The following is a 26,246-nucleotide window of genomic DNA, read 5'->3' on the forward strand; positions in this document are numbered from 1 at the left end:
TGCTGGTGAAAAAGTGTCGCGCATATTTACTGCAGCGACTCAGAGCCTGTCATATACAGTATCATACCCGACCGATCGCCCACAACCGCGGTGTTTCTTGTCAGCGGCGGTGAGTCCTATTGGAATGCTGGAAACGGGACTTGTCATTCACCCAGAAGTTGGCCTTTTGAGCGTGTAACGCGCGTTGTCTGTCAGTCTGGCCAAGGCTGCGAATTGTCTTTTCCACCGTGGACCAGAATACGATGCATGCCTATCACATCTCATAGTTCTGATTGTGCTCGCTCTGGTACAGCCTTGCATACCATCGTGGGCCAGTTTCGGAGAGCCTATGGGTGCAAGGTACCGTGGTACTACAAAACACTATGTGTGGGTCCTGTTTGGGCCCGCTTGATCTGGGATCTTTTACACCAGGAGGTAAGTTTCCTCGTTGCGATGAACAATTATGATGTCTTCAACCAAAGAGTGGCTTTTGCAGTCATGTTTGCTAGCACACAACTTTGCAGAATATGGCACCTTCTCAAGGGAGGGGGGGAACTAACTAGGTTGCAAATGCTACGGCAGTTCCGTAAGGCGCTCAACGTCAAAGCCTGATCTCTTTAGAATACACTCTACCGTGATAGAACGTTGAACCTCCGACTTCATTCTGAGATGCGGCAGCATCTCTGTTGGAGCTACCTCCAAAGGACCCGAGATCTAACTATTAAGTTCGACGGGTAACGCCTGTTCTCAGCATTTAAACTATTGCTGAAATGATTAGGTCTCCGGGGTATGACAGAGGAGGCGATGACGAGGTGGGTTCCTTTCGTTCGCCTGTTCCTCGGAAGAAGACGCACCTGAAACGCGGGAAGTTCGTCTTGACAGATTGTATGAATGTTTATCTGACGCTCTGCTGCGTCGCCATCCAGGGCAGTTCTTCACCAAGTTGCCGCCGGCCTGCACACAGGCATTTTCCACGGAGAACGGACGCAGAGATAGCGTACATCGCCTCCCCGTTGAGCAGCATCTCTGCGAAGGGGTACAACCAGACGTGGGGTCCCCCGCAATTCAACGAAACTGTCCAACTCTGAGCCGGTGGATAACGCTTCCGTATGTATTATTTTCTGCCAAATACTGCAGTGTTTCATGTATGTCGCTGAGCCCAAATGACCCGTTGACCACAACGTTTGACCTTGCACGGCACGAGACGATCAGCGGACCACGGTCGACGACGAGTGAACGGCCTGTGCAGTGCACGTCTGAGCCAATTAGTACGAGCATTCAAACTGAGTTTAGGTGAATCCTCTGTGTATTGCTCCGCCGACTCGATCGTGCCCAGAAATAGAGATTTCCCATGAGAACACCCTCTAGATCTCACGACTGTCTGAACTCTGCACGAGCTGGGCCCTACTCATGTATCGGTAATCGAATATCAGTAGTGACTTGTCTGTATGTCCTTGACAGACAGCGCGAATCTGTGTCATGTACGGCGACCGTTGTAACGTCGTTCTTTAATGACAGGGAAGTCGATACGGCGTACTCGCTGCCCGACGACGGCGGTGCTGCTGCAGCAACATCACGAGTGCCAACAGGACCCCGGATTATAGGTGGGGAACCCTGAGTGCCATCCAGACAAACTTTGGGCGAAATCCACGCACAACCCTGATATAATCCAGACAGTTTGGGAGAAATTTTTTGAAAAGCGTGGTGCTGGTCCGGACATTTTGGCCCGATAGAGCCCTCGGCGAGCGCCAAAATGGCGCTTTCGGGAGCCTGATGCCGCCATCCACACAAGATTTGGGGGAAATTGGCACTTCACCCTGATTTCATCCAGACACAAAGGTCGAATTTCGGGTTTCGCTTAGACATTTTTGGGCTCGCCGGATCAGGGTTGTTCACCTATAATCCGGGGTCCTGTGCCAACGGGTAGACGAACTTCGTGAGGTACAGTGTAAAATGGTCTATGCAGAAAACGTCAGTCGTAACCCATACGTTTTCGCATTGGTGGTCTGCTGTCGTCGTCCATATCATCATGTCCGCTCGCACGCTCGTCGCCGTGAAACCTCGTAGGGGAACGTGATCTTGAACGCAACCTGCGATGCGAGCCTTCTTCCCGTGCGGAATATCGAGTCCGTGACCTTCTCTCGGGCGAATAGCGACGGTCCTCGATAACCCTCTCACGGCGGGGCGTCCTGCTTCGAGACCTGCTCCGGTCGGGCGGTGGACTACTGTATCTGCGGGTATCTCGTTCTGCCCTGTCTCTGCCTTGGAGTGAGTTCAGTAACTTCTCCACCCCTTTCATACCCTCTGACTTTCCCAAATTCTTGCGCATCCTTTTGCGCTCCTTCCGTGCATGTCTTTCTTCTGGCGTTTCGTCCTTGTGCTTCCCCTTCGACTTCGACTTCGACTTCGACTTGGATTTCTCCGCTTTCTTCAACGCCTTCTCTTCTTTACGCTTTGCTACCAGATATTCGTACATCGGGTCCTCGGGATCGATAGGAGGCTGAGAGGATTCTGGAGACTCAGACGCAGCGTCGTCGTCTGCAACGGAGAGCGTGAGTCCATGTCCGTAAATAGTTAGCGTTAATAACACTGTACCCATGATCGCCTCTGGTCTCGCGTTCAGACTCTGCTCCTCGCGCTCAACCATCTCTCCGTCTTCGCCCTTGACCTTGGGCTGCCTGTAGTTCTTCACATGGTCCACACGCAAGGTGCGCTCCAGTACGGTCGCCCCATTGAGGTTGTCCACTGCCAGGACGGTTGACCTTTGGTCCTCGTACATGAGGAATCCGAAGCCCTTCGTCTTCCCGGTATCCTTATCTCGAGGAAGGTTAACATCCATAACTTCGCCATATCTAGAGCGGTCATCAGATACACAAGGAAGAATACTAGAGGCCAAGACGTACTGAGAAAAGATAGCTATTACATCGCCCTCTGTAAGGTCGGAGTGCAGACCTCCAACAAAGATATACGCAGAATCTGCTCAAGTTAATAGTGTGCAAGTATGTATGGGCCACTGGTTATGCTCACCCTTGTAATCGTCGTGCCAGGACCCAGTTGTATTGAGATTGAGCTCGAGCTCGTTTATCTTGTTGATCTCTCGCACAACACTGTGTCTCAAAGTTAGCGAAATGACACCTCGTTAGCAGAAGTGGTGGACGTACTTCATGGTTGAGCACAGTGCAGCCACTGCAGTCGATTGACTCAGTCGGTCGCGGTAGCACGTGCTCAAGTGATCGAGGGGGCGTCTACAATTTTCTGTGCCGCACGATTCACCGTCCACAAACCCACAATGGCGAATTCATTCTCATTGCCGACGATTAACGACAATCCGGATGGCGGTTGGGGACCCTCGTCGTCAAACCTTCCTGCCCAGTTCAAATTCAAGGATATTCCTTACGCCCCATACTCAAAATCTGACAAACTCGGACGCTTCGCCGACTGGAACGATATCTCTGGTGACAATCGCCCGACGAATGCAGGCCTCGCGTCAGCACAGGGAAACCGCGGTGGCGGTCCCGGTGGCCGGGGCAGGCGAGATGGCCAACCAGCATTCGGAAGTGGCACTGCGAGTGCCTTCGCGTATTTCCATGCGGAAGATGAATCCAGCTTCTCGCTCGTGGACAACAAGGCGAACACCACTCGCAGAGGAGGTCCCCTCTCTAGAGGCAGATCGACTGGGAGGGGAGGGGCAAATGCCGGCAGGGGAGGTGCTCAAAGAGGAGGACGTGGTGGATTTGGGGGAGGACGCGGTGGTGCTCAGCGTGGTGGGAGAAGGGGCTGGAGAGACTGGGACAAGGTACGTATCATATCACATCATACTTTGATCTATGACACGAAGTTGCGCTACTCGTTAGAACAATCGTGCCCGTGAGTCTTCCGTGGCCATCTCTCCCGATTGGAGTATGCTGGAAGAAATCGAGTTCCATCGCCTCGCCAAGCTCCGGCTGGAAGTGGATGATCCAGAAGATTTGTAAGTTGTTCCTCCACATCTCAACTTTGTCATATTTATGTTATGTCGCAGAGAGTCGTATGGACGTGTCTTTCCCTATGAAAAGTCTTACGATCGTATCAACACGAAGACCGAGAAACCGCTGCAGTTGGTCGACCGCATCAAGTATAATACCACAACGTCTGACGATCCAGTCATTCAAGAGGTGGTGCTTCCCTCTATGTTGCCGACATAATTTCTCATATTTGATATTGCACAGTTGGCAGCAAAAGACACAGCGACTGTGTACACGACAGATGTCATTCTCAGTGTTCTCATGTGTGCACCTAGGTCCGTGTACCCATGGGACATTGTCATCGTCCGCGAAGGGAACCGGCTCTTCTTCGACAAACGTGATGGCGGTCCATTTGACACTGTCACTGTCAACGAAAATGCTGCTGATCCTCCGCAAGATCCGACTACCGTTAATCCCAACAATCCAAATGAGAAGATCGTCGTGCCAGAGACTCCTTCCATCAATTCTGCCACTTCGCTGTCGCTCGAAGCCACCTACATCAATCAAAACTTCGGCTTCCAGGCTGTCATCGAAACCCCCCCACCACCTTCAGTTGACTTTGCGAAGCCCAACCCATTTTACGGTCCGGATGAGACAGAGCCCCTAGCATCATGCGGTTACCGTTACCGTGTCTTCGATCTTGGACTGACAGAGGACGAGGACATCAAAATTTGTGTACGGACGGAAGTTGATGCCTACTCACCCGGCCAGGGCAATCCTCGTCTTGGTCAAGGTTTAGTAACCATTCGAGCGCTAAACGAATTCGACCCTCGGGCCCAGGGTGCGGGTGGTGCACCCGACTGGCGCACAAAGCTCGATCCTCAACGTGGTGCTGTTGTTGCGACAGAGATGAAAAATAACAGCTGCAAACTTGCCAAGTGGACGGTGCAGAGTGTTCTCGCTGGTGCAGACCTCATGAAGGTTGGGTACGTTTTCCACGCCTGCCTTCCCATGCGGCCGCGTGGAACTGTGCTGTAGTGCGGTTCTGGTGCGGCCATAAGGTGCTTCTGGCCTCGGACTAACGACTGTTCTATCCCTCATCGAATCTAGGTATATTTCCCGTGCAAATCCCCGCGACAATACGCGCCACGTTATCTTGAGTACAACTTCCACACGGCCCACGGACTTTGCTGCTCAGCTGAACGTCTCCCTTGCAAATGGATGGGGAATCGTGCGAACGGTCACTGACCTGTGCATGAAACAGCCCGAGGGAAAGTACGTGTTGGTCAAGGATCCAAACAAGGTGCGATTTCCGCATGTCTCACTTACTCGAGGCCCGTGTATGCTCGTACCTCGGACCGCTGTCAGTTCGGCGGCCTCTCTCTTATCAGCTGAGTGGCTCGACCAGCGTCATCGTGGTACGGTAAACATCGCTCTTGCTAGCGTAGTTCTCGTGACGCTCGTTCCGGGGTCTTTCGCTGAGTATGAGCCTCTTTCACTCCTTCGCTTTTTCACTTCGCTCTAAAACTACCGCGATGATCGCATACTGAAACATCCATACATTTATAGCCCGTCATTCGGCTGTACTCTGTCCCGCTTACTGCCTTCACGGTGGAGGAGGAAGACGAAGACGCCGCCTTCGACGCAGAGGAACATGAGTCTACCCCTGGCGCTTAAGTGGAGATGCTTCGGCGATTGTCTTTGGCAGAGATGCTGTAGCGTATCTTTGAGCTGTCTACTCATCGGCTATTCGGGAACTGGCAGTGTCTGTATTAGTAGAGGCTTGTGAAGCGGCGGTTGGAAGACGTAGTGAATAGATCACAATCAGGGCACCATGGAGTGATACAAACCCGAAGCAAGCAATGATAATCGCAATACTCGAAGCATCCAACAAAGGTGCACGAGATCAAGTCCCGCAGAAGACACGTAGGATATGATTGTGAGAGCCAGCAAAATCTAAAGGGTGGGAGCTGGAGCGGCCTGTCGAACGGCATCCCCTACAAGTGCTCATGCGCGAAAAAAGCGAAATATTCCTCCGTGGGCAGGTACCGCATCAACGCCGATGGCAGACACAGGCTCGTGTCCGATGAACTGGGAGGGAGAAACCGGCCGTAATCAAGTGAAGATGGGCCTTCCATGGAAGGTTCGACCAGGTGTGCCTGACACGTCGCCAGTCCCGTAGGATTTCTCCCCATGATCGCAATACTGGCGGAAATGACAACAGGTATGCGACCACAGGTTCTGTCGACGGGCGGAGAATGGTGACATATGGTGAGAATACAAGTACTCCATAATGTCTTGTCAAAATAGCCCAGCTCACCGGAAGTGAGCTTGCACATCGAAACCTTGCTGTAATGATACGGAGACACGGAAAGTTCGACCGTTGATGGCTCAAAGTAGGGTAGTCCCGGATACATTCGTGTCCTTCGGTCATCACGTCAGGCAATGGCATAAGCTCTCACAAGGAGATGAAGCGATGAAGTGCTTACTACGATTGAGAACTCAGAAGCGTCTCCGCTGCGGTTTCTATGTTGGGACTAGAACGTAACAGACAAGCGACATCAGTTTGCCGTGTCTTGAGCATTCACTGCCATTGGAATCGGACTCAGCGCATCCGCCGTGAAGTTGTCCATGGCGAGAACCAGTAACAATAGGCCCTCATAGAGGCAGAGCTCGGATACACTATCCAAGCATCGCAACAACGTGCGCACGAGGGAAGAAATTGTGAAGGAAATGAGGCAACTCACCTTCTTTGCAGCACTCCAAGAATTACATCTCGCCCTACATCTGGGAACATGCCTACCAACATCTGTATCTCGGCCTCACTGGGTGCCCTCACGGTTCCACCTCCACCTGCGCTTGGCTGTGTACTTCCTGCTATTTCAGACATCCATTGACGCATGACCCCTCCGGTACCTGCGTTTGGCCCTGAAGCACGACCACCAGCTGTTGCGGTAAGATCTGCATCGGTGGTGTTCCTGCGAGTAGACCCAGAAGTGGGAGATTCGCGTGCAGTGGTGACGACTTCATCATTATCAACGCCTTGAAGTCCGTTCGCGCGTGAACGCTGTCGAGCTGCAGGAAATACGCGATTTGTGCGTCTGACGGGCCCTCCTTCTCCCATTAATGGTTTGACATAATAAAGCACCAACTTGTGAACACTGAATGAAGGCACGCTAAGATGTATGCGCACAAAGTAGGCAGAATAAAATCACCTCTGAGGTATCCTCCAGCTTTTGAGCTGGAACATGTCTGATCTGTAAACATAACCGGAGAGGAGACCCAGGACAGCCAACAAAAGAGTGGATGGTAAATGAGAGATTGACAGCTATAAAAAGTGAGTTCAGATTCTGCTATTTCATAGGCAGACGTAGACAATTGTTACCCACCAGAGCTGCCACTGCATAAACCCAGATCTTATCATCGAGAGCGACTCCAAAAACTCTGAACTGGTATGCTGGAGGAACCAGTCGCCTATACTGATATATTACGCTGAAAATAATGGCAAGGGGTCCGCATGGAATGTGGTTGAACGAGCTCCCTAAGTATTTGGACGTATGGAGGATAATTAGTGAAAGGAATGTGGAGATTGTCGATACAACGGCTGAGACGAGAATGAACGACTGTCATTTGCCATAACAAAATTTGAGATGACAGACGCAGAATACTAAGAAATTAGCTTACAGCGAACTTGAAACTCCCAAACGCTCGCTCAATCTGGACGCCTACATTGAATAATAGCAGTTCCACCAAGAACAAGTCGCTTGAATTTGCACAAGCAATGTGGTGGGTGAACAGACGCCAGTACTGCTCAAAAGACGGTTAAGGAATACCACTCAGTGCGTGTGACTATTGGGACATACTTGATGGTGCTTCGATATGTGCGGCACGAGCTGAAGGTGCAGGTAGTGCTTGACATCAAAAATCCCAGCCGAAATCGACGTTAGGGCGATGCCCAGCATCAGACCTAAGACATTGCGAAGTGTTTATAGAGACATCCAACTTCTGGACAGTGCAACGCACCCTTCGTTACAGATGCATGTTCAAAAGACATCTTGACGGCGCGTCCGTGTCACGGTGTGGTTGAGGCACGGTTGGAAGCGCCCGTGCAACTTGACTTGGCACGTGGAACTTGAACTCCGCGCTGATGCTTGTGCACGGTGCTGCCTGAGACTCAGAGTCTAATCTCTATCACGGTGTGCATACCACTCGGACTATTATTGCCGTCGACATCTTGTATGTTGTTCACCAATTCTTGGAAACTGGGTGAACGCTCTTGCTAAGACACAACAAGCTCCCTGTCTCAGGCTGTTGGTTGCTTCCGGATTTGGCAGGTCAAGTAGTTCTCACAGGGTCTGACGCTTTGCGCTAGATGCTGTGGCGTACTGTATTCTCTTACTGTCCACATTCACAGGAGATATACCGGCAGGTCGAATGTGCAATCGCATCAGCGCTCCATCTTAGTGGTCTAGTTCACCCTCTCGAGATCTCCTGAGGAATAATAGGCACTCTCTTCAGAAGCTCTGAATAGATCCAGACCAATAAATCCCAGTATCTGGCCCCTTGATGAGATATTATTCATCGTTTATCTGCATGCAAGATAAGAACCGCGTGAAGATACGGTCAAAAGCCATCCGCTGTGCATCAAACTCACTAACAGTGACAGATTCCCGCTTCATATAATTGTAGGTTTTCGGCCTGGGTTTACGCCATCTGACAGGAATTTGACTATGCCTTCTAAATCCAATGATACAATCTCGTCAGATCAGTCAGTACACAAACATCGGCGATAGACCACTCATAGCCATGTTGAAATGTATTTTCCAGAGCCCGGTACATGGGTCTGCCCCCTAACAATCAAACCGAGAGACCTCTAGATGGCCGTGTTTGTATCACCGAGATTCCGGCGTTTTATATCGAGGTTGACTGGACCAAGGCGTGACTGCATGTGTATCGTCATTCAATATTCAGGTTTGTCGTTGTCTTGAAACGGTTGTATGGTCATTACTGAAGTGTAGCTATCAGGTATGAGAGAATTTGTCCACTTTTACCAGTGGTGTGCATAATGAGACGGTTGACACCTGCAACAATCCGTCGATTGGTCAAATGGCGTCTTCGCGCTCAGAGAGTGCCGACTTTTACAGCAGACGCTGGTGGTGAATTTGAGGAACCTATGGTTATTTTCCGTCCACTTGAACTGTGTACGACCCCATGCGTTGAGTCTTCCCAGTTGATTCCTTCGCGGCAACTGATTGGCTTGCCTTTCTGCCATTACAAATGTACGTGAACGTAGTAAGTTGGCTTACCTCAGGGAGGCGATGCATTGTACCGTGTTCCGCTGGCATGTAGATGCATACTACTACTAAGCGCGATTTTGTCCCGGTTGTTGTATACTCCACCTGAGGTGCGACCTTCTCCATATAATCGCATGTGTCTTCTTGCCCGCGGAGCCGCGATGGTGGACGACACCGCCCTCGCTTACACAGCCTCGCCATGCGGTCGACCGTTGAGTACTGCTAGGCGGGGCGGCTACTTCCGTATGATCGCATTGTCGAGGTGATGGGAGATCGCCCACCGGGTCACTTCTTTTGTTGCTGTTGATTATCTTCAGGGGACCCCGTAAGTATGTATACTCTATCAGGCAGGCACGGAGTTGACGGGTTTAGCAGACCGATGTCACTGGCACTGCAGAGTGCGGTCACCAGTATTGGCGAGTGCCTTCCTTGGGGCTACTTACTGAAGCACAGTGTTGCTCTGATATTTTCTGAAAATGCAAACGCAGCCAACAAAGTACAGTACCCACGAGCGCTCGTCCATGATGAATCGTATAATTTTGTGATCATGCTCAGCTTTGACTCGGAATGGTTGACTCCTTAGCCCAGTCAGACTTGGGTTAACGGACTTCATGTTGTACTCACTTTTTTCCAGACGATTTACGCTGACAGGCGAGCTCAGAGCTCATTGACGTCTGCTGTAATCTGACACCACCGCTTAACTTTGTATGCATTCTGCAAGGTACTACATGGTAAGCCGTTCGCACCCGGCGAACGAATACCATACGTACGACTACGAGCACCACGCGCACGACTGAGAGAAGAATGGGCCTGTCTGAAATGTGTTCATCCGGCACCTAGGCATGTAGCATCACCCTGGGTAAATATTCTACGGATGAGCACTTGCGCCATGCACAAGTACCCGCTCTGTCGATTGAGGTGCCATCGCACGTTGAGACTATGCTTGTCTGGGTAGATTTTTCGGTTCTCGAAGAGGACTCTCTGATACTCTGTGATCAAGCTCTGATACTCATATTCGGTTCCTGCCTGCTACAAGATCTAGTACTCGTTGCATCGTTTCCAACTAATCATTGATCGACGGCGATGAGGCCTAGGACCCGATTTGGCGCAGGTTAGTAATGGACGTCGACCAAATCCTACGGAGATCTCGCTCATCTTCTGAAATTTACGCAAGACATGACGACTGGTCAGTGTCAGTGTATCCAGGTAGATGCGCCATTCAGAGATCATGCGTTGCTCTCTCATAGCCCATCGGGATCTCGAGGGGACTGTACACCGTCCGATGTCGTCAGTTCCGGGAGCATACTTGTCGATGGTCCAGAGGGACTTCAATGACAGAATGCCTGCTGGACGGTGCGGAAACGACCAAATTACGCATTGACTTCGAGTCGCTGATACGAGAATATGGGTATGACGACAACGACCATATTTCCATGCTTTGTGGACTCGCCAAAACACTTTCAAAAAGCACCCTCTTGGACGGGATTGCTACTCGGAAAAATTGTCTTTCACACGGCGATGGTGCGTCAGGAGTGCAAGCCCGAGTTGCAGGCAGGGAGTGGCGTGAGTTGGGCTGGACAATACTTCTATACTAACCACTCTCTGACTGCACGACACAGCTTCGTCCGGTTGTCCACCGCGAGGACATATAGGCATCTTACAGAAGAAGAAACAACTTATTCCACGCTATGAGACTTGCCGGTCAGCTCTCGTTCCCAAGTTTCTCGGCTACTTCAAGCCGTTGAAACATCTTCTACTGGGGTGGGGGCGGATTCTGTATCTTCCATACAGATTTCACGGATTCGAAGGAGTCCAAGTTCTTCGATGCACTCGACAACATCAAGGAGAGCGGATGAGCGGCGGTTGCACACTTCACAGCCATCCGGTTGGCCCAAGTAATGAGGTCCAGTTGGCTTGAATACCCCTCGTAAAATACCCGTCCTTTCCAAATCATCGTGTGCCATGTCGTGGTACTTCTTGTTGCCTCTTTGTTCCTGTCGCTCTATCGCTTATGATGCGGTTATGATCTCGTGTGTTGTCCTGGCCCCGAACCTGAGTGCCAGAACGGCTAGCTTTCGAAAAGTGCAAAAAAAGCGTATAAGAGACCACCAATTAATTATTGGACATACTATCGATATATAAGTGGCAACGAGGAATTCGGGTGTAAGGGGAAAGACAGAGATCGGTGTGCACGTACGGCGAACAGCCAAATAAACCTTGCAACGGGTTGCTGTACAAGCTGAGAGCAATAAATTAGTGGGCTAGTACATGGATGCGTATAATTGCACCAACCTTGGGAACACTGCCGCAAGGCAAAAATCAGCCCGAATGACGTACCAAGAGTAGTCGGAAGACGTACAGAAATCTGTTTCCAACGGGCTCGGTAGACGAAAACAATGCGTTGCTACAAGATGGCTGAACTGTGTGTGCTAATAAGTATAGTAATTACATGTAGGTAAGACTCCATCGAACAGAAGCGCTTTAAACGCGGAAATAATTATCCTCTATGATCGTCAAGATCGCATAGCGATGGCCGGTGGCACAGATGCACACAAATATCAACGAACATACAGAGGGCGAGCGGGCATGGTACCTTCGGCTTCATTGACAATGTTAGTGATTGTCGAAGACCGCCCGCTACCGCGAGTAGCTGCAAGCCTGCAGCATAAATACCCTCCAAGCTCACGTCCAATCAGTGGCCCCGATGACAACGTTCGTCCCGATCGTCTTTGCATATGCCGCGGCAGGGGATAGCCCTTCCTCCTCGTCTCGCGCACGTTTAGGCTGGGATTTACCCAGTCCGATCTTCGTGCTGGGCAGGGGAGAGCCGACAAGTAACCGGCTTGCGCATACGACCCCTCTGATACTTTGCGCAAAGATACGACTTGCGATACACTGCGCAAGCGTCATGCCGGGTATGAGATTTAGTAAGTCCTGCGGTATGGCCAGATGAACCAAACGTTGGAATATTTAAAATGGAGAATCGTGATCGCACCTTCACGTCCCAATAATCCCGGTGATGTGTGATCTTCCCAGCGTCGTTGAAGGAGAGCCGCGTAATAAGTGGTAGACGCAGGTGAAAAGGGGACGGTTGCAATTGATACAAGATATCACGCAGATCAATTTGCGCAGAGGGCTGGTGAGAATATGACGGAGCAGGAAATGATATTGACAAATCGGAAGCATTCGACGGAACCGGATGGGATACGGCGGCATCGGAAGATTGGAGACCCGGTAGTAGGACAATATGAAGGGTATGTTCGACGATTGTTCTCCGGTGATGATCTGAAAAAATATATTTCTCTTCAGTCAAGATTCATGTACAGAACGCATCGGTCCAAGGGGAAGATGACAAGCGTACACAATCTCTGTTCACGAACACAGTTATTTCCGTAAAGGGAAATGATAGTGACTAGGCTGCATAGAGAATATTGCGTGGGACTCACCGAAGCTCTCGCTTTCGCATATATCTGTAACCTCGTTACTCACAGTCATCACTTGAAACCATGGGCTGCCCCACCCTTCACTTCTTGTGGTACCAAAAAGAGCGGAGAGGACTACAGCAGGATTCGGTACGTCCACCTGCGAAAGACGACTCGCCATAGCATTGATATCGGCAATGGCAGCGCGAGACGTAGCTGTGATCAATGGATTCTCGTACTTCGCACTTGGCTCGTAAAAACGTTCGATCACGTCCCAGGGAGGAATTGTAGAGCCGTATACGAGATCGCAGATCTCGAGAGCAGTACTATGGTGAGCGACAGAGACAACAGAAGCATTAGTGTCCACATCCATCGTTGTTCCGGCGGCATTGGGGATGGTTGGAAAAAGGACTGTGTTGCTCATAACGAGGTCGTGGTCTGGTGATAAGGTGGCTGCCAGGCTCAGCGACGTCCTGGAGCAATTACCAGATGGTCCATCTGGCACATGGTCTACGTGGGTCTACATACCCATTTCCTGGGTTAGGGTTTCTTGATTTCTAGGGTTAGGGTCATCCAATAATTATATCGCGGAGGACATGCCGACCGTGACGGCGGTCCCGTAGTATGAACTTAATTTCTCCGTAGTACTAAGTACTACAGGCCAAAAGCTTTCGTTGACGTGATCCAGAAAAGCTACCACAACTGTACTCCAGCTACAGCCGACTGCATCAATTTGCTGTACCAGATCAGCGCAAACACCCTTATGGCCACGGTGAGCTCTCTTTGGTTTAGGCCGGCCAGTCACGGTCCTGCCATTCTGTATTCTTCCACTAGTAGTGCCAGTAGCTGCTTCCGGTCCTCAGACGACGTCTCTTAGCTGTTGCATTTCGAGCCAATCGAGGTCTTGCAAGCACGTGTGGATTTCCCGTCGTTGGCTCGGATGTAGAATATAACCTTGGTGTACTCGTATACTTTCTTTGTGGCTCGAAAGCGTCTTCGGAGAGAAAGACAACGTTGCAATACTTCGGAATCACTCAGACGTAAGTCTAATGCTACTGAACTGCCGCTGAATTTGTGTTAGTTGGCGCATGCAGACTAACAAACATGTATTACAGAACTCTCTCACTGAACCACACGGTACAGTAGGATCGTAATTACGGATTCACTTCATGGCCGTCAACGCAATATACTCAAGATCAGAGGTACCACCGTGTCCCTTATATATGGCCAGCACAGGTGTTTACGATACATCCTTGCCACGGCTGGCACATTGATGTTGAAAGCTGGACCATATCAGAGTCTAATATGGGTGTCATGATCCTTCATACGGACTTGCAATGCGAGATATGACGGGTATCTGATTGGCGGTAGGCGAAGGACTCATTTCTCTGTTTGACCCAGGTACAGTACTGAGCATCGGCCGTCGGCCGTACAGTCCTGCCACGTAAAGGGTCTAGGGGAAGGATGACAGCAGGGCAATTGGTTAGGACAAAATTATGTGACTTTGCACGTTCAGTTCGTCAAGAAACAGATTTTTGTGAGCCTATACATTCCCTTCCTAACACTGGGGATTTAATTTGAATATATCGAGACGATACAGTACTCGGTGTTCTCAGAGAACACCTGAAGTCGAGCATTATCTCCCGTCCCCACCAAGCGGTGGTGATCGATCCTTTTCTGCTCAGTTCCACCTGTAGACAATGAGCGGAATATTAAAGAATGCAAAAACCGACTACTATATCGGACGTTGTACCATTACAAGAGGACGTCCATGACGTGGTAGTCACCTCGGCTGTTTCTTCAGTCCCGAGTACCTTCTGGACAGCGCCCATGCCAGCGAGATCCTTTGCTTCTTGCTCCCATATTGTCATGATCACGGAACGTGATGACAACAGTTTGATATTTGTGGTGCCCTGCGGCGGACAACTTCTGCATTGCAATTGCTATGGCGTTTGCGCGTCCTGCACGCTCGAGGTTTCTTTCGCTACCATCCACCACGGGCCGCGATCGATACAGCTCGAGCGCTCCGTGACGGCGTTCATCATATGTCTGGACGAATCTGCTGCGTCTAATTGGACGCGCGAACCACAAACATAGTGGTCATCGCCATGAAGGCAGGAGCGCCGGCATGCGCCCACAAGCTCAAGTGATCACTCCAAGGTGCGGATCCCACAAAGTACAGTCATTTTACACGTGTCGAACGGGGTGCATCATCCCCGGCAATATACAGCTGCACCTATGCGGCAGGCCACTACAGCACCAACGCTGAGGCAGGCGGCCTTCTTTGCTTCGCCCTACTGAGGCCGCGAGATGCTTCGGAGATACCTTTTATTGTCTCAAGGCGCGACTGGCGAATGGTTTCGTTGTAAATGCACACGTTTTGGCCTCGTGCAGCCTGCGCTCTTCTTAGTCTACGGCAAAAGTGTGAAATGAACAATCTCAGAGACCTTTTGGTCGTACTCTTGTTCTCCTTACAGTTAGAATCCTCGCAAATAAGCACTATGCCCAACACCGGAGTCCCTTCATTCCGACCGCTTGCCGGCAGCCCTGCCTAAGCATGGAAGTTAACACCCACCACTAGCTCTCGCCAACCCCCCGGCCAAATAGCCAGCTTGTAGCACTCCAGCTGAGATAGCACAAACGGACTGGTGGGAATTCGTGCGCTGCGGAATCTGCGTCATGGGGGTGGTGCCCTCCATAGCTAATGCTCCCCTCCTCGACCACGGGTCTCCGTTGGACCGGATTTGCGCTAGATCCTGAAGGGCGCGATGGAGCTTCTTAGAGCTTCCTTCTTCACGCTCCCTGTGTGCTTCTACAATCTGCCTGCAAAGTCCAGAGTTCGCCCGTAGGGCGCGTGTCAGCCGCCGAGAACTTCGCACGAACTCACCAGGGTTCGGCATCCGGCAACGCCCAAGAGCACGCGCGAGGGCTAGATTGAACCTATCTATAATATGAGCGCAAACTTCGCGCCAACTTCGTGCACTTCTTGCGGATTACCCCAGACCCCAGTCTGAATTCACCCATAAGGTGACGTCCGAGAAGCCAGTAATACTAGGCGGTGACGGGAACCCAGAGAGGAAGCAAGAAACGGCATAATTTCACAGGCCGGGAGCCGAGAATCGCGCAGAAGAGTCATTCTCCGGCCACGGTGAAACGACAAGACGAGCATGGTGGCACTTGGTGTCCGTCGTGGGCCCATGAGCAAGGCGAATTGGTAAGTCTATCCCGGATAGTCTGCGGCGGGCGAGATAGCACGAACAGGTTCCATTTAACGCGCAGCGCCGAGGGCGACGTGACCTAGGATGACGTTATACGAAGGGCTGCGTGCCTCACTGCTTCGAGGGTTCTCCGAGACTGGCGTGGGCGTGCCTAGTAAAGGAAATTGAGAGTGTGACGAGTGGGGATGGCTACACCTGTCGTATCCTGGGCGCGTCTCGCGAAAGTCCGTCGCGGGCAAACGGCCATTGTGGCACCGAATCCGGCGAGCGCACATGGGCGGGAACGTCAAACGCAAATAGGACGAGCGTCACGTATTGCCACCTCCCCGGACATCTCATATGCCACGCCCCGAGTCAGCGGTGGGAAGATGGAGAGCACCGCATACTAGTACTGCAATGGGGACAGATAGTGGATTGCGAGTCAATCAGCCTTCATCCTCCGTGACTCCGCACCTCCACAGGAAACCAGGAGATAGGCATTTGGCAGTTGCGCCCTCCGTACAGCCTGGGTGGCTTGTATAGACTGGTCGCCAGGTGCTGTCAGAGGACAAGGGAAAGAGACTGGATCGATTCTCCCAGGTCCATATACGGGGTGAGCGCATGGCAAGCTACGTCAGTCCGATAACAAATGAGCATAGGGCGGATCGTCGAGACTAGTCTGAACGCGGACCCCAGTTCCAACCTGCCGATGCAGCGGCGCAGTGACTGAGAGGAGCGGCTGGACCGAGTCGACCGACCACCCCGCGCGCTCTGACCACGTTGACGAGTATGCCGCGAGACATAGCTCCCCCGTACAGGTGCAATAAATCGACAGTACTGCCTTCCTGTGAGCAGAACCGCTATGTTAAATTATAAGTGCATCCAAATCGTCAGCGATCCTCCACGTTGATCACACTTACATCTGAAACCGCGGGGTTCGTCGATCCGTATTGCATGAACCATGTCGACAAGCTGTACAGTATGCTGATGGATGTGTGTCGACCAGATAGGCTCGTAGAGTGCAGTCTGCAACAGAGCGCGGGTACACACGAATCTTCGGGGGATACCGACGGCGTCCCTTCACAACTGTAGATCGTTCGAGTGTCAGTCGAAAACCCGTCTGCTCACCTCGCCGATAAAGCGGGACTTGCTGCTCTTGGTGCAACTATAAATGGGCGTATGGCGTGAGTTGTACAATCGCGACATTCGGTAAAATTTCGTGTAGTGTCCGCACAGACCCACAGCACCGGCGGCGAAAGCAGAAAAAAAAAACTCGAAAACGGATGAAGCTCAGAAGAGTCCAACCTGGGATTTAGCCCCGCAGAAGGAGGGCCCGCGGGCGTCGAAGTCCGGGAGCAGTACACGTGTCGCCCTCCCGACGCGCCCTCTGAATCCGACGACACACGCTCCAGGCCAGAAGGCTGCGGCTAGGCTCATGCATACAGCCTGTTCTTAGACGCAAACTAGCCTTCGCAGACGATTTACACTCGTCGTCGCCGCAGCATCGGCCACCCGACGCGTTTCGGGCGTAGAACGATCCGTTCGCTGAAACGCTCTTCTGCTCTGCAGGAGTCCGCGCGCGACGCCGACAACACCTGGACGCCCGCCGGCGGTGCATGAGCCCGCTCCAAGGTTTTTCCCGCGAGGCGGGGGCCGCACTCTATTGCTGAGCACGAGGAGATAAGTCAGCCCACTTACCGCCTTACGCGCACAGGCTAAGCCAAACCGTCGATCGCGTTTCCGCCCACCGTGCGTCGAATTCCAGGCGCCACACTCGCGGCCAATCGGGCACGTGTGGCCGCACGTCGCGAAGCGTGTCAGTGCGGCGCCGTGTCGCACTGGTTACACTGGCTGTCGTCGACAGCGGCGCGGACAGCGTGGAATGTACTCCACCTCCTCACCCGCACACGTCTCGTGACTGTCACAGTCGCACTGCCATGAACAAGGACCCCTTGGTCACCAGGCGGTGCACTATGCGGTCCTGGCAGCGGGATTCCTAGGACGGACGAGGCTGCACATGCTAGCAGGCGCGAGATGTTTTGCACCGCGTGGGTTTCGGCGTGATTGGTCGTTATCTGACAATATATTGTCTCCAATCCTGACCGACTTTGCATGTCGGTCTGAAGATAATCCATGTCTTCTCACCATTTTCAGACGCGGCACACACAAGGCGTATATACATGGCTTAATTCATGTTATTGAATTGCATGGATACTTCCTATAGACTACGATTACAGGGATATGCTGTGAGTTCATTGTAGACACAGATAGACAAGCGGGGCAATAGATAGATGGAGCACGCGCCACCGCAACAGCAAGACACAGACGGAGTAAGTATAAAAAAACGGACGGCAGCCAATAAGTAACAAAAAATATAATCCCAAGAACGAGAACAGCGAAACCAGAGCGATGCAGTTAGGTACGTGGAGTGAAGTGGGAAGGCAAACGGGGTGAGCGAAGCGATGCAGTGGCAAGTGATACAATGGCGCCGGTGCGTCGGCGGGCGGGGCGGAGAAGTACAACGGGCGCATTTTGGCTTCGGGTGGCTGTCCAGCATGGTATACGCGCGCGCGGTGGTATGTGTGTTTTTCGGAATTATACAACGCAGCGGTGTAAGGCCAACGCCTATCCGACGAAAAACGGCGCGAAAGATACAACGGATGAGGCGGGAGGGCTCTATGAGGGGGGTATAACCGTCTACGCAATCACGGCCTTGCGCGGCTTCATGGATTTGGCAGGTGCCAGGTCCGCGAGAGGGACGCTCTGCCAGCCCGTGACTTCCGGGATCGAGCTCCGCTGCAGGTCAAACGGAGGCGGCAAAGATCCGCGGCGCGTGTAGAAATCCGACTGCACCTGCGACTGAATGTAGGGCATGGGCGCGGTGGCTGACTTGCGGGGGGAGGACAGAGGGTGCAGCGGCTGATGCGACTGAAGAGATGCGATATCAGAGAGCGGTGCGTTCGGCAGCCGGATTCCACCATCACGCGGAAGCGGAGGCGATTGCGAGTTGCAGTCGCGCGACATGGAGAATCCCGATGGCACCGGCGAGCCCATCGACGAAGGAGGCGCGGAGCCAGACGAGTACACGGAGACTGCGGGAAACGTCAATAACGTGTCCGGGTACGAAGTGGCTGAGGACTGACCATTGTCGTCCCAGTCACTCGACGTACCGCCAGACACTGACGAAGAAAGCGATGATACAGACGACCGCCGGGGAATCATGCCCTCCATCTCGCCTTCGCGGGGCTCCTTCTTCACCATGTGGGTCATTTTACCCTGTTTTGGGCTGCCTGCTACTTTTGGCGGCTTCCTCGACTTGTGCCCTGCCCGGAGCTCGTCGAAGCGCAACGGCCGCGGTCGCAAGTGAGTGCGCTCGTAGAGACCGCACTTGTTGCAGACGATCTTGCCCGGGTTGAGCGTCGACCGGCGCCAACTGGGGGGCTCTGTCGTGTGGCAGTTAAAACACCGCCTGCGGAGATACTGCGTCTCCTTCGAAGCCGCATCATCTGTGTGCTGCACAAGAAGGCCTGCGTGCGGTGATAAGCAAGGAAGAGGAAGCATGCCCGCTGACGTTGGCCGGCAGTAAGCGGTCTGGGAAGGGACGATAACGGGCGCAGCCTCCTCAGTTTTAATGCCGTCTAGATGGTAATCGTGGAAGTGGGGATGGGGAGAGTTCGTCATGGAGACTGTATGGGCAAAGGGCTCGTCAAGTTGGTGCGCGTGGAGAGATTCCGACATGCCAAGGTTCGGAGACCCGTGGATAGAGAGCGGCTCGCTGTAGACGGTGCCAGGACGCGAGCCGTAAGGGCTACTAGTAATAGAATCGTGATCGCTGCCGCCGAACGGAGGAGAGGGCGTGTAGAAGGACTCGCCACGGTCCTGTCGGACGTATGGGAAGGTCGCGCGGCGGGTCATGGCAACGTCGTGGGCGTGGCGCATGGAAGACATTGGGTGAGCCTGCGTAAGATGATACCAGTTGGTCCCATGCAAAGTGGGATCAGAAGACTGGTGGTGGTACACATCGTTCTGGAGGGAATCGTCCGGAATGCCGGGTTCATAGAGCTCCTCGAGCAACGAACCTCGCGAGCCGGGTGCAGCGTACGAACCCGGGTAAGGAGATGACCACATATGCGCGGCCTCGAGAGTGTGGGTCTCGGGAGCGATGCCGTGCTCGTCGCTGTGGTCGAAGATATTGCGGTGTATATGGACATCTAGAGGATGCTTGTAGTTGGGTGGGGAGGGGAAGGACTGCATGTCGTCGGACGCGATGGAAGTGCGAGGAGAGGGAGTGCGGGGAGCGGAGGAGTCGGAGTAGGAGGTGTAGCTGTCGAACGCCAGGGAGTCCATGGAGATTGAGCAGAGAGAGGGCGGCAGGTGACCGGGACAGGCTCAGTGGCGAGTTCTTTTCAGGACGCGTTTTGAGTGTGCTACATCCAAGGGTGCTTCCGGGGTCCATGGAAACCTGTGCTGCCTCCGTATATGGCCTAGTCCCGAAGCTGCCCACTCGACCCGACGATCTGGTCCGGCGCCTCTCGGACATTTTCTTCCGACGCATGACGAGGCACGTCCAAAAAACAGACTTTCTGCAGAAAACATATCCCCCGGCCAACACTCCATGCCGCATCAGGCAACTGCTCTCCCAAATATGACAACTCTCCCAGACCCCCATCGCTGCGTCCGCCGCGTCCCCGAAGGTCTCCAGGACCCGCCGCCGTCGGGAGACTGTCCGCCCGCCGTCCCCCGCTCCCACGCTTGTCGCTCCCGTGAACCGTGTTCCCGTTTCTCTTTATCGCCCTGCCTTCCTTTCTGGGCACGTCTGCACACGTTTTTCTCACAGCGAACCGAGCCCTCCCCTCATCTCGCGAGATCTCCAAATCCATTCACCATGCTCCAGCCCAGTCGAAGAGCTCTCGGTTACTGCCGCCCCCGGCGTTCTCTTACTCCATAGCGACACTCTCTCACATTCTCCTCTCTGCGCGCCCGTCCGTCATCTGCTCTCTCAATCCCGCACTGCTCCGCACACTCTGTCCTGCCACCCCCAATCAAGCTCCTCGCTGCCACTTTCAACTCCATCCTTCTCCGCTTCTCGCCGGTCGCCCTAGCGCGCGCTCTCCTGCGTTTCGAACCTTCCTGCGCCGCCGTTTCATTTCTTACGCCCTTTCCGGCCTCCTCCCGCCGCCACCTGAAGCCCCTTCTTCGCCAGACAGTCCTCGCAATACCAATTCTCCGGCAGCGGCGGTCTCAGGTTCACACACGACAGGTGGAACTGCGGATGTGGCGGCGTAGTCAATACGTATACTCTAAAAATGTGGCGAGGCGGAGCTTACCCATTGGTATCGACATTGCGGATTGTCGCACCCAATCATCTACATAGAATGTAGACGAGTAGCCGCAAAGAATAGAGTCAGCAATCCACAACAGCCGGCGCGAACTAACCTGCAAGCGCTCCGAAATACGTACCTCGCCGTAAGAGAGCTTCTGGCAGAAACAGTAGAGCTCCTTGTCTTCCCCCTCGCCGCCCTCCTCCATTGCTTCGTCGACGTCCTCTTCGCCCTCAGCGTCTTCGTCCGCCCCCGGCCCCACGGACGCAGTCACCCGCCGCACTCGCGCAGGCGAGTGGCGCGTATGCACCTGCTGCGATAACCTAGACCGTTGGCCCCCGACGTGGGCGCCAGCTGGCATAGGCGCCGGACTCGGAAGCTTAATGCTGCCCGCCGAAGCCGTAGCGGTCACACGGCGTCCTGAGGTAGGTACCAATCGGCCAAAGTAAGGGAAATGCCCGAGCGGAATGCCGTAACAGGGTTCAATTCAGTGCCAGAATATTATCCCAGTCAGCAACCACAAATGTCATGCCCCCATAGTAAACACGCACTCTTCAGCGGTGGTTGGACAGAGGACACCGCCACAACTACCGGCGCCTCCGGGATGGCGATGGCATTGCGCAGACTCTCTGTCATCTGCTGCGCCGCATTTCGCGCTGCTAGGCCTGTGTATGCGACCTGCACGGAAGGATCCAACTCGCCCTGCAATATAAGCACCCTGTTCAGATCGTACTCCAGCCTTGTGCGCGCGCGCTCGATAAGCTTCACCAGCCTCTGCGCGAGCTTCTCCTTCTCCTCCGCGAGCTGGTCAATTTCCGCATAGGACGCCTCTATCGCAGGTGGGATAGCGGAGTCCTTCGGAGGAAGTGACTGGGCCGGACTCATTGTGGCGGAGCGGAGCGAGTGCCGGATATATTTGGCCGTTTCTTTCTGGATCTCCTGCTGCAGCTCTGAGTTTCATATCCAAAGATGGATTAAAGGTGCGGAATTCGATGCGAGAAGCCACGGTGAAGAAGGACGGGTCATTGCCGGAGATAGAAGCAGGCATTACCGAACCGGCCAGAAGGACACGTCGATATCGAAGGGTAAGGGCATGTCAGCGATTCAGCACACCCCTCAGAACCATCGAGCAATAACGCACCGTTCGTCCGAGCATCACGGTGCTGTATCTCATGGAGAATATGCTGGGTCTCCTGCGGCAAATTCTCTAGACCTGCAGGGCAAGTTAGTACCGGCGAACCCGTTTGTAAGTATCACCTGAGGCCGGACGGATTACGCCGAGCCAGAGCGGAAGCCCGGTGGCGAAAGGCACTGACGAGAAAGCGACCACAGACGAGCTGGCCAAACTCTGGCTCATGATGATGATGCTCGCCATACGTGCAAAGGCATCAAACGTACAGCGAACATCACCACAAACAGACACTGAAACAGCAGAACACTTACTGGCGATGTATTCTGCGGCAACGGACGCAGCCTCTTCAAGATTGGTCGTGCTCATCTAGACGCACAAAGCTTTCAAATATATCTTTCTGACAGTCTGCGGAACGGTGCTTTGGGCCCGGTGTGTTTCGGAATGAGAGTGTGAAAGAGAGATAGTGAAGCTCACATAAGCGAGCCGCGGCCCGTGACTCCTCATTTGGGACGGAGCTTGAATGTGCATTTTAAGAATTGTCAATTACCTCTTTCGGAGGTTTAATCTGATTCCGCGCGTTCACTGCCGCGGCATCTAAAAGTCTCCTGGCGGAAGCAAATCCCTCGCTAACGCGTCTCTTCATAAATAAGTACTTCCTGGTGACTAGCAAGGCCGTCTGCAAGGTGTGCCAACTACTGTAGTTCGGAGAAAGATCGCTCAGACTGCCCTTGCAGCGGCAACTCGTGGTAAGCAATTTCCTGGTCTGCGCGGTATCTTACTTGATTGTCATAGCTGTGTCTGCGCTCGCTGTGTGGATAAATTTTCACTTCGCACACTGGAATCAACCGTACTGATTTGGGACAGCTACGAACCATCACCTACGGGTTGGTGCAATCTGACGGGACGGTGACGCGACGCGTCTACACGTATCACGTGCGACCGCGTATAGCATCTTCAAGGAGGAGATCAAACGTCCTCCTGCGTCTATGATTACTTAACGTGCATACTCAAAATACACATTTTGATAATAACTCCCAATCACAGACTCTCGAAAACTTTCTAATTGCCATGATCTCGCGTAGCAAGACTGCGGCTATGCATTGTGGTCCTACAGATGCATTATCGCATCTGCAACTGGTACTTTGCTCGGAGGTCTACAGCTGCCTATGTAGGACTATGTAGGCTCGGCTAGCACTCGGCTAGCCAGGTCCCTACTACATAGTCCTATGTAGGCCTCATAGCCTTGTGCAGTTTCCAGATGCGTGGCACAAGTCCATCAGTATTGTACAGCGCTGCCTAAACATTACACTGCCTTGTCCTGCACCCCGCCAAGAGCAGCAGTAGTCAACCGCCACCACAACGACGACGACGACCACTTCTCACCACCATTAGTGGAGAGATCTCTAGATCCCCGGGCCGTTTGCTGCCGGCGACTTCGCGTAAACTTCCACCTCGGGGACGATGTCGCGATGCTCGGTCGGTGGTCGTAAGCCCTCGAGGCGTAAGCCTCACTACTGCGCCTCCTTCGTGGATTTCGGTCTCGAATTCTCAAGACACAAATGCGCCCACATGCTTCCTCGCTTCTGCCGTGGACGCGGCTGTCGGGACGTTCGTGACCTGCCTACGTTTGCCCTACCGAGTATCGGGCCCGGGCTGCGCTGCGTAGTCCACGCCGTATGGAACCCGGCACATGAAAGTCTTGTCGGTCGGCTCAATTCAAGAACTTGGTCATAATCTGTGCGCGCGTAGTTATCGGGGCTCATGTGCCTGGGCGACCTGGCGCATACAGGGTCACTCCCTCGCTGTGGTGCTCTTTGTGGACATTCCCCGTAGTATGGGTATCTAACCGAGCTGGCCAATTGGGTCTTGGCGTGCTATTTATTGTGTACATGTCCCAATATCGGCCGCTCTTCTGGAGGCAACGTAACGTTCCCCCTCATTTTTTTTCAGACTGTACTTAGCAAAGGGACACACTCTGCAAGTGGACGACAAGGACAGGGAGCATACACCCTGTAGCCTACATGCATATAGCCATATGGGTGCGTGTTGTCACCCACGACTGTCGAGCTTGTAAACACGCTGACTGAAGGTCACTGGCCGAATTCATTTACTGCCCACGCCACGGCGACTTGCAGAAGGGCATGCTTCGCGGTCTGCCAAACAAGCCGAAGGTTACGCTTGCTGCGATAAGTACGGTACCTACTGGGAGGTTCTGGTGCCTTCGCGGCGGACCTGCGCGACCCAAGAGCTTCCGTGTCTTCTGGGTCGTTCGCTTCTGCTTACGTTCAGGTCCCTACCTTCCTCTTCCAGTCCCGCGAAGTCACCACTCGGCCCCTTCCCGGTAACGACCTGAAACACAAAGCAACGGCGCTCCTGCCACCGCTGGCTCGCGTGAACCCCAGAAAAAATGCATTTTTAGACAGTCTCGCCTTGTCAAATTTTCAGCGGAGACATTGTGGCGTCTGAGTCTGTGCGGCTGCACTTCGATTCATTTCGTGTCGTCCATGGCACAACGATACTACGCAGGCCTCAGCACGAGTGAGAATGAATTAAGTAGTGCAATAATAGGTGGAGCTCCGCGAGCCCCACTGACTTCGCTGTGCTTATCGGTTCCACGAAATTCCGACGCACACGCGCGGAAGCCCCTGCCAGCTTTGTAACTTCGAGCTTAGCGGTCGCAGAGGCGAGCAACAGTGATTAAAGTGGTCCATGATCATGGGAAGCTTCGATGCAAAAGAGGCCTAGGATAAGGTCCTGAGGACATTCGTTATGATGGCATCGTCACAGACAACCATATCAGGTAGGCGCGTCCACGTAGCCGACGAAGGTTGTGAGCCTCAATTCACCACTCGGAGCTCCAGAGGTTGTCGAACAAAGTGTACTGGACGAGACGCCGATGTATTGCTCCGCACGGGTCAGGCACGGGTTGTAGAGGAAAGTCAGACTAGCGCTTTGCATGAATAAGATGGTCTGGGGCAAAACCAGTGCGCACCTTCTGCGGCTTCTCAGTGTTGAGATGATGCCTCAACAAAAAATTCCCCGTAATGAGGTTAAGACGGCCCACAGACGTGCACGCCAAACCATTGTGTACAACTTGCATCATGTCTATTTCTGCGTCGCGGAAATAAGTGGGACAAGCACAGGCACGGAACATAACATGGGAAGACACAATATGAATGGACGACCCGATGACCACGTAGTGTTCTCAGTCAGCCCCAAAGATGTAGAGGACACTGCTCTAGGTGTGAAATACTTGTTCTGAATCTGCTTGAAATCATCTGGGCCAAAAATCTCTAGGTCAAACACTGATCGCGACGTACACGAGCAGTGAGTGGGAACCGGTCAAATCCTTCCACTGCAGTGCTAAATCCAACCGAGGACAACCCGCTAGGACGTCGTTCAGTGGGGGGTAACATCCGAGCCCGACTTGGAGACAGTCACGCACGCCATCTAGAGGACAGCTGGAGACGCAATAATAAAGGGATACCCGATAAAGCATGGAAACAGCCGCAGGCTGTGCAAGTGGGGCCACTACATTCACACAGCAGGCGGACAAGATGAATCATGTAGTTGCGATCTGAACACAGATAAATTAGAGCGAAAGGAGAGAGAAATGGTGAGCTCGCGAAGACACTATGGCCCAACTACCTGAAACGAGGGTTCGGAAACGACACGTCAGCATCGCAAGTGCAAGTAAGAAAATTTTGCACAGCTGTGCAGGCCCCCTCACCGAATCAAATGATAGGCATCGTAGGCACCTATAGCAGTAGTATCATTCCTCGGACACGGATCAGTAGATACAAGAATTGCTCTTCTCCCGCCGAGCCGCACATTGGGTAACGTTGGTCAATGCACCGCAGAGAGCTTTGGCAGCCGCTGCAGCACTTCAGGCACTGACGCAGACTCACAGAGACGCGGCAGATAAGTTTGATGACGGTTGAGCCTAAATAGGACAGC

At 53.1% G+C, this 26,246-nt stretch overlaps 7 protein-coding genes across 7 annotated transcripts; 2 read left to right on the plus strand and 5 right to left on the minus strand.

The window, feature by feature from the left end:
* Positions 1-749: 749 nt before the first annotated feature.
* Positions 750-1,067, plus strand: SCP_0210060 (hypothetical protein; the record flags this gene model as incomplete). Its single annotated transcript, XM_027754917.1, has 1 exon — positions 750-1,067. One exon carries the CDS (start codon positions 750-752, stop codon positions 1,065-1,067), a length of 318 nt encoding a protein of 105 aa, XP_027610718.1.
* Positions 1,068-1,951: 884 nt separating this feature from the next.
* Positions 1,952-3,145, minus strand: SCP_0210070 (predicted protein; the record flags this gene model as incomplete). The annotated part of the gene is made up of 5 exons (XM_027754918.1): positions 1,952-2,517; positions 2,575-2,831; positions 2,883-2,955; positions 3,007-3,086; positions 3,141-3,145. The coding sequence occupies 5 exons, from the start codon at positions 3,143-3,145 to the stop codon at positions 1,952-1,954; spliced, it is 981 nt and encodes a 326-aa protein (XP_027610719.1).
* A 123-nt stretch (positions 3,146-3,268) lies between these two features.
* On the plus strand, positions 3,269-5,600 carry SCP_0210080 (Eukaryotic translation initiation factor 3 subunit D; the record flags this gene model as incomplete). The annotated part of the gene is made up of 6 exons (XM_027754919.1): positions 3,269-3,775; positions 3,834-3,949; positions 4,001-4,133; positions 4,188-4,909; positions 5,034-5,226; positions 5,493-5,600. The coding sequence occupies 6 exons, from the start codon at positions 3,269-3,271 to the stop codon at positions 5,598-5,600; spliced, it is 1,779 nt and encodes a 592-aa protein (XP_027610720.1).
* Positions 5,601-11,899: 6,299 nt separating this feature from the next.
* Positions 11,900-13,063, minus strand: SCP_0210090 (hypothetical protein; the record flags this gene model as incomplete). The annotated part of the gene is made up of 5 exons (XM_027754920.1): positions 11,900-12,151; positions 12,213-12,502; positions 12,579-12,585; positions 12,664-12,694; positions 12,738-13,063. The coding sequence occupies 5 exons, from the start codon at positions 13,061-13,063 to the stop codon at positions 11,900-11,902; spliced, it is 906 nt and encodes a 301-aa protein (XP_027610721.1).
* Positions 13,064-18,533: 5,470 nt separating this feature from the next.
* SCP_0210100 (hypothetical protein) lies at positions 18,534-20,183 on the minus strand (the record flags this gene model as incomplete). Its single annotated transcript, XM_027754921.1, has 2 exons — positions 18,534-18,928; positions 18,980-20,183. 2 exons carry the CDS (start codon positions 20,181-20,183, stop codon positions 18,534-18,536), a joined length of 1,599 nt encoding a protein of 532 aa, XP_027610722.1.
* A 796-nt stretch (positions 20,184-20,979) lies between these two features.
* SCP_0210110 (hypothetical protein) lies at positions 20,980-22,655 on the minus strand (the record flags this gene model as incomplete). The annotated part of the gene is made up of 6 exons (XM_027754922.1): positions 20,980-21,102; positions 21,164-21,202; positions 21,297-21,577; positions 21,709-22,107; positions 22,299-22,370; positions 22,601-22,655. The coding sequence occupies 6 exons, from the start codon at positions 22,653-22,655 to the stop codon at positions 20,980-20,982; spliced, it is 969 nt and encodes a 322-aa protein (XP_027610723.1).
* A 2,476-nt stretch (positions 22,656-25,131) lies between these two features.
* Positions 25,132-25,392, minus strand: SCP_0210120 (hypothetical protein; the record flags this gene model as incomplete). The annotated part of the gene is made up of 2 exons (XM_027754923.1): positions 25,132-25,233; positions 25,282-25,392. 2 exons carry the CDS (start codon positions 25,390-25,392, stop codon positions 25,132-25,134), a joined length of 213 nt encoding a protein of 70 aa, XP_027610724.1.
* Positions 25,393-26,246: the final 854 nt, after the last annotated feature.

Source organism: Sparassis crispa (genome assembly GCF_003851025.1).
Source record: "Sparassis crispa DNA, contig_000001F, whole genome shotgun sequence".
Classification (NCBI taxonomy): Eukaryota; Fungi; Basidiomycota; class Agaricomycetes; order Polyporales; family Sparassidaceae; genus Sparassis; species Sparassis crispa.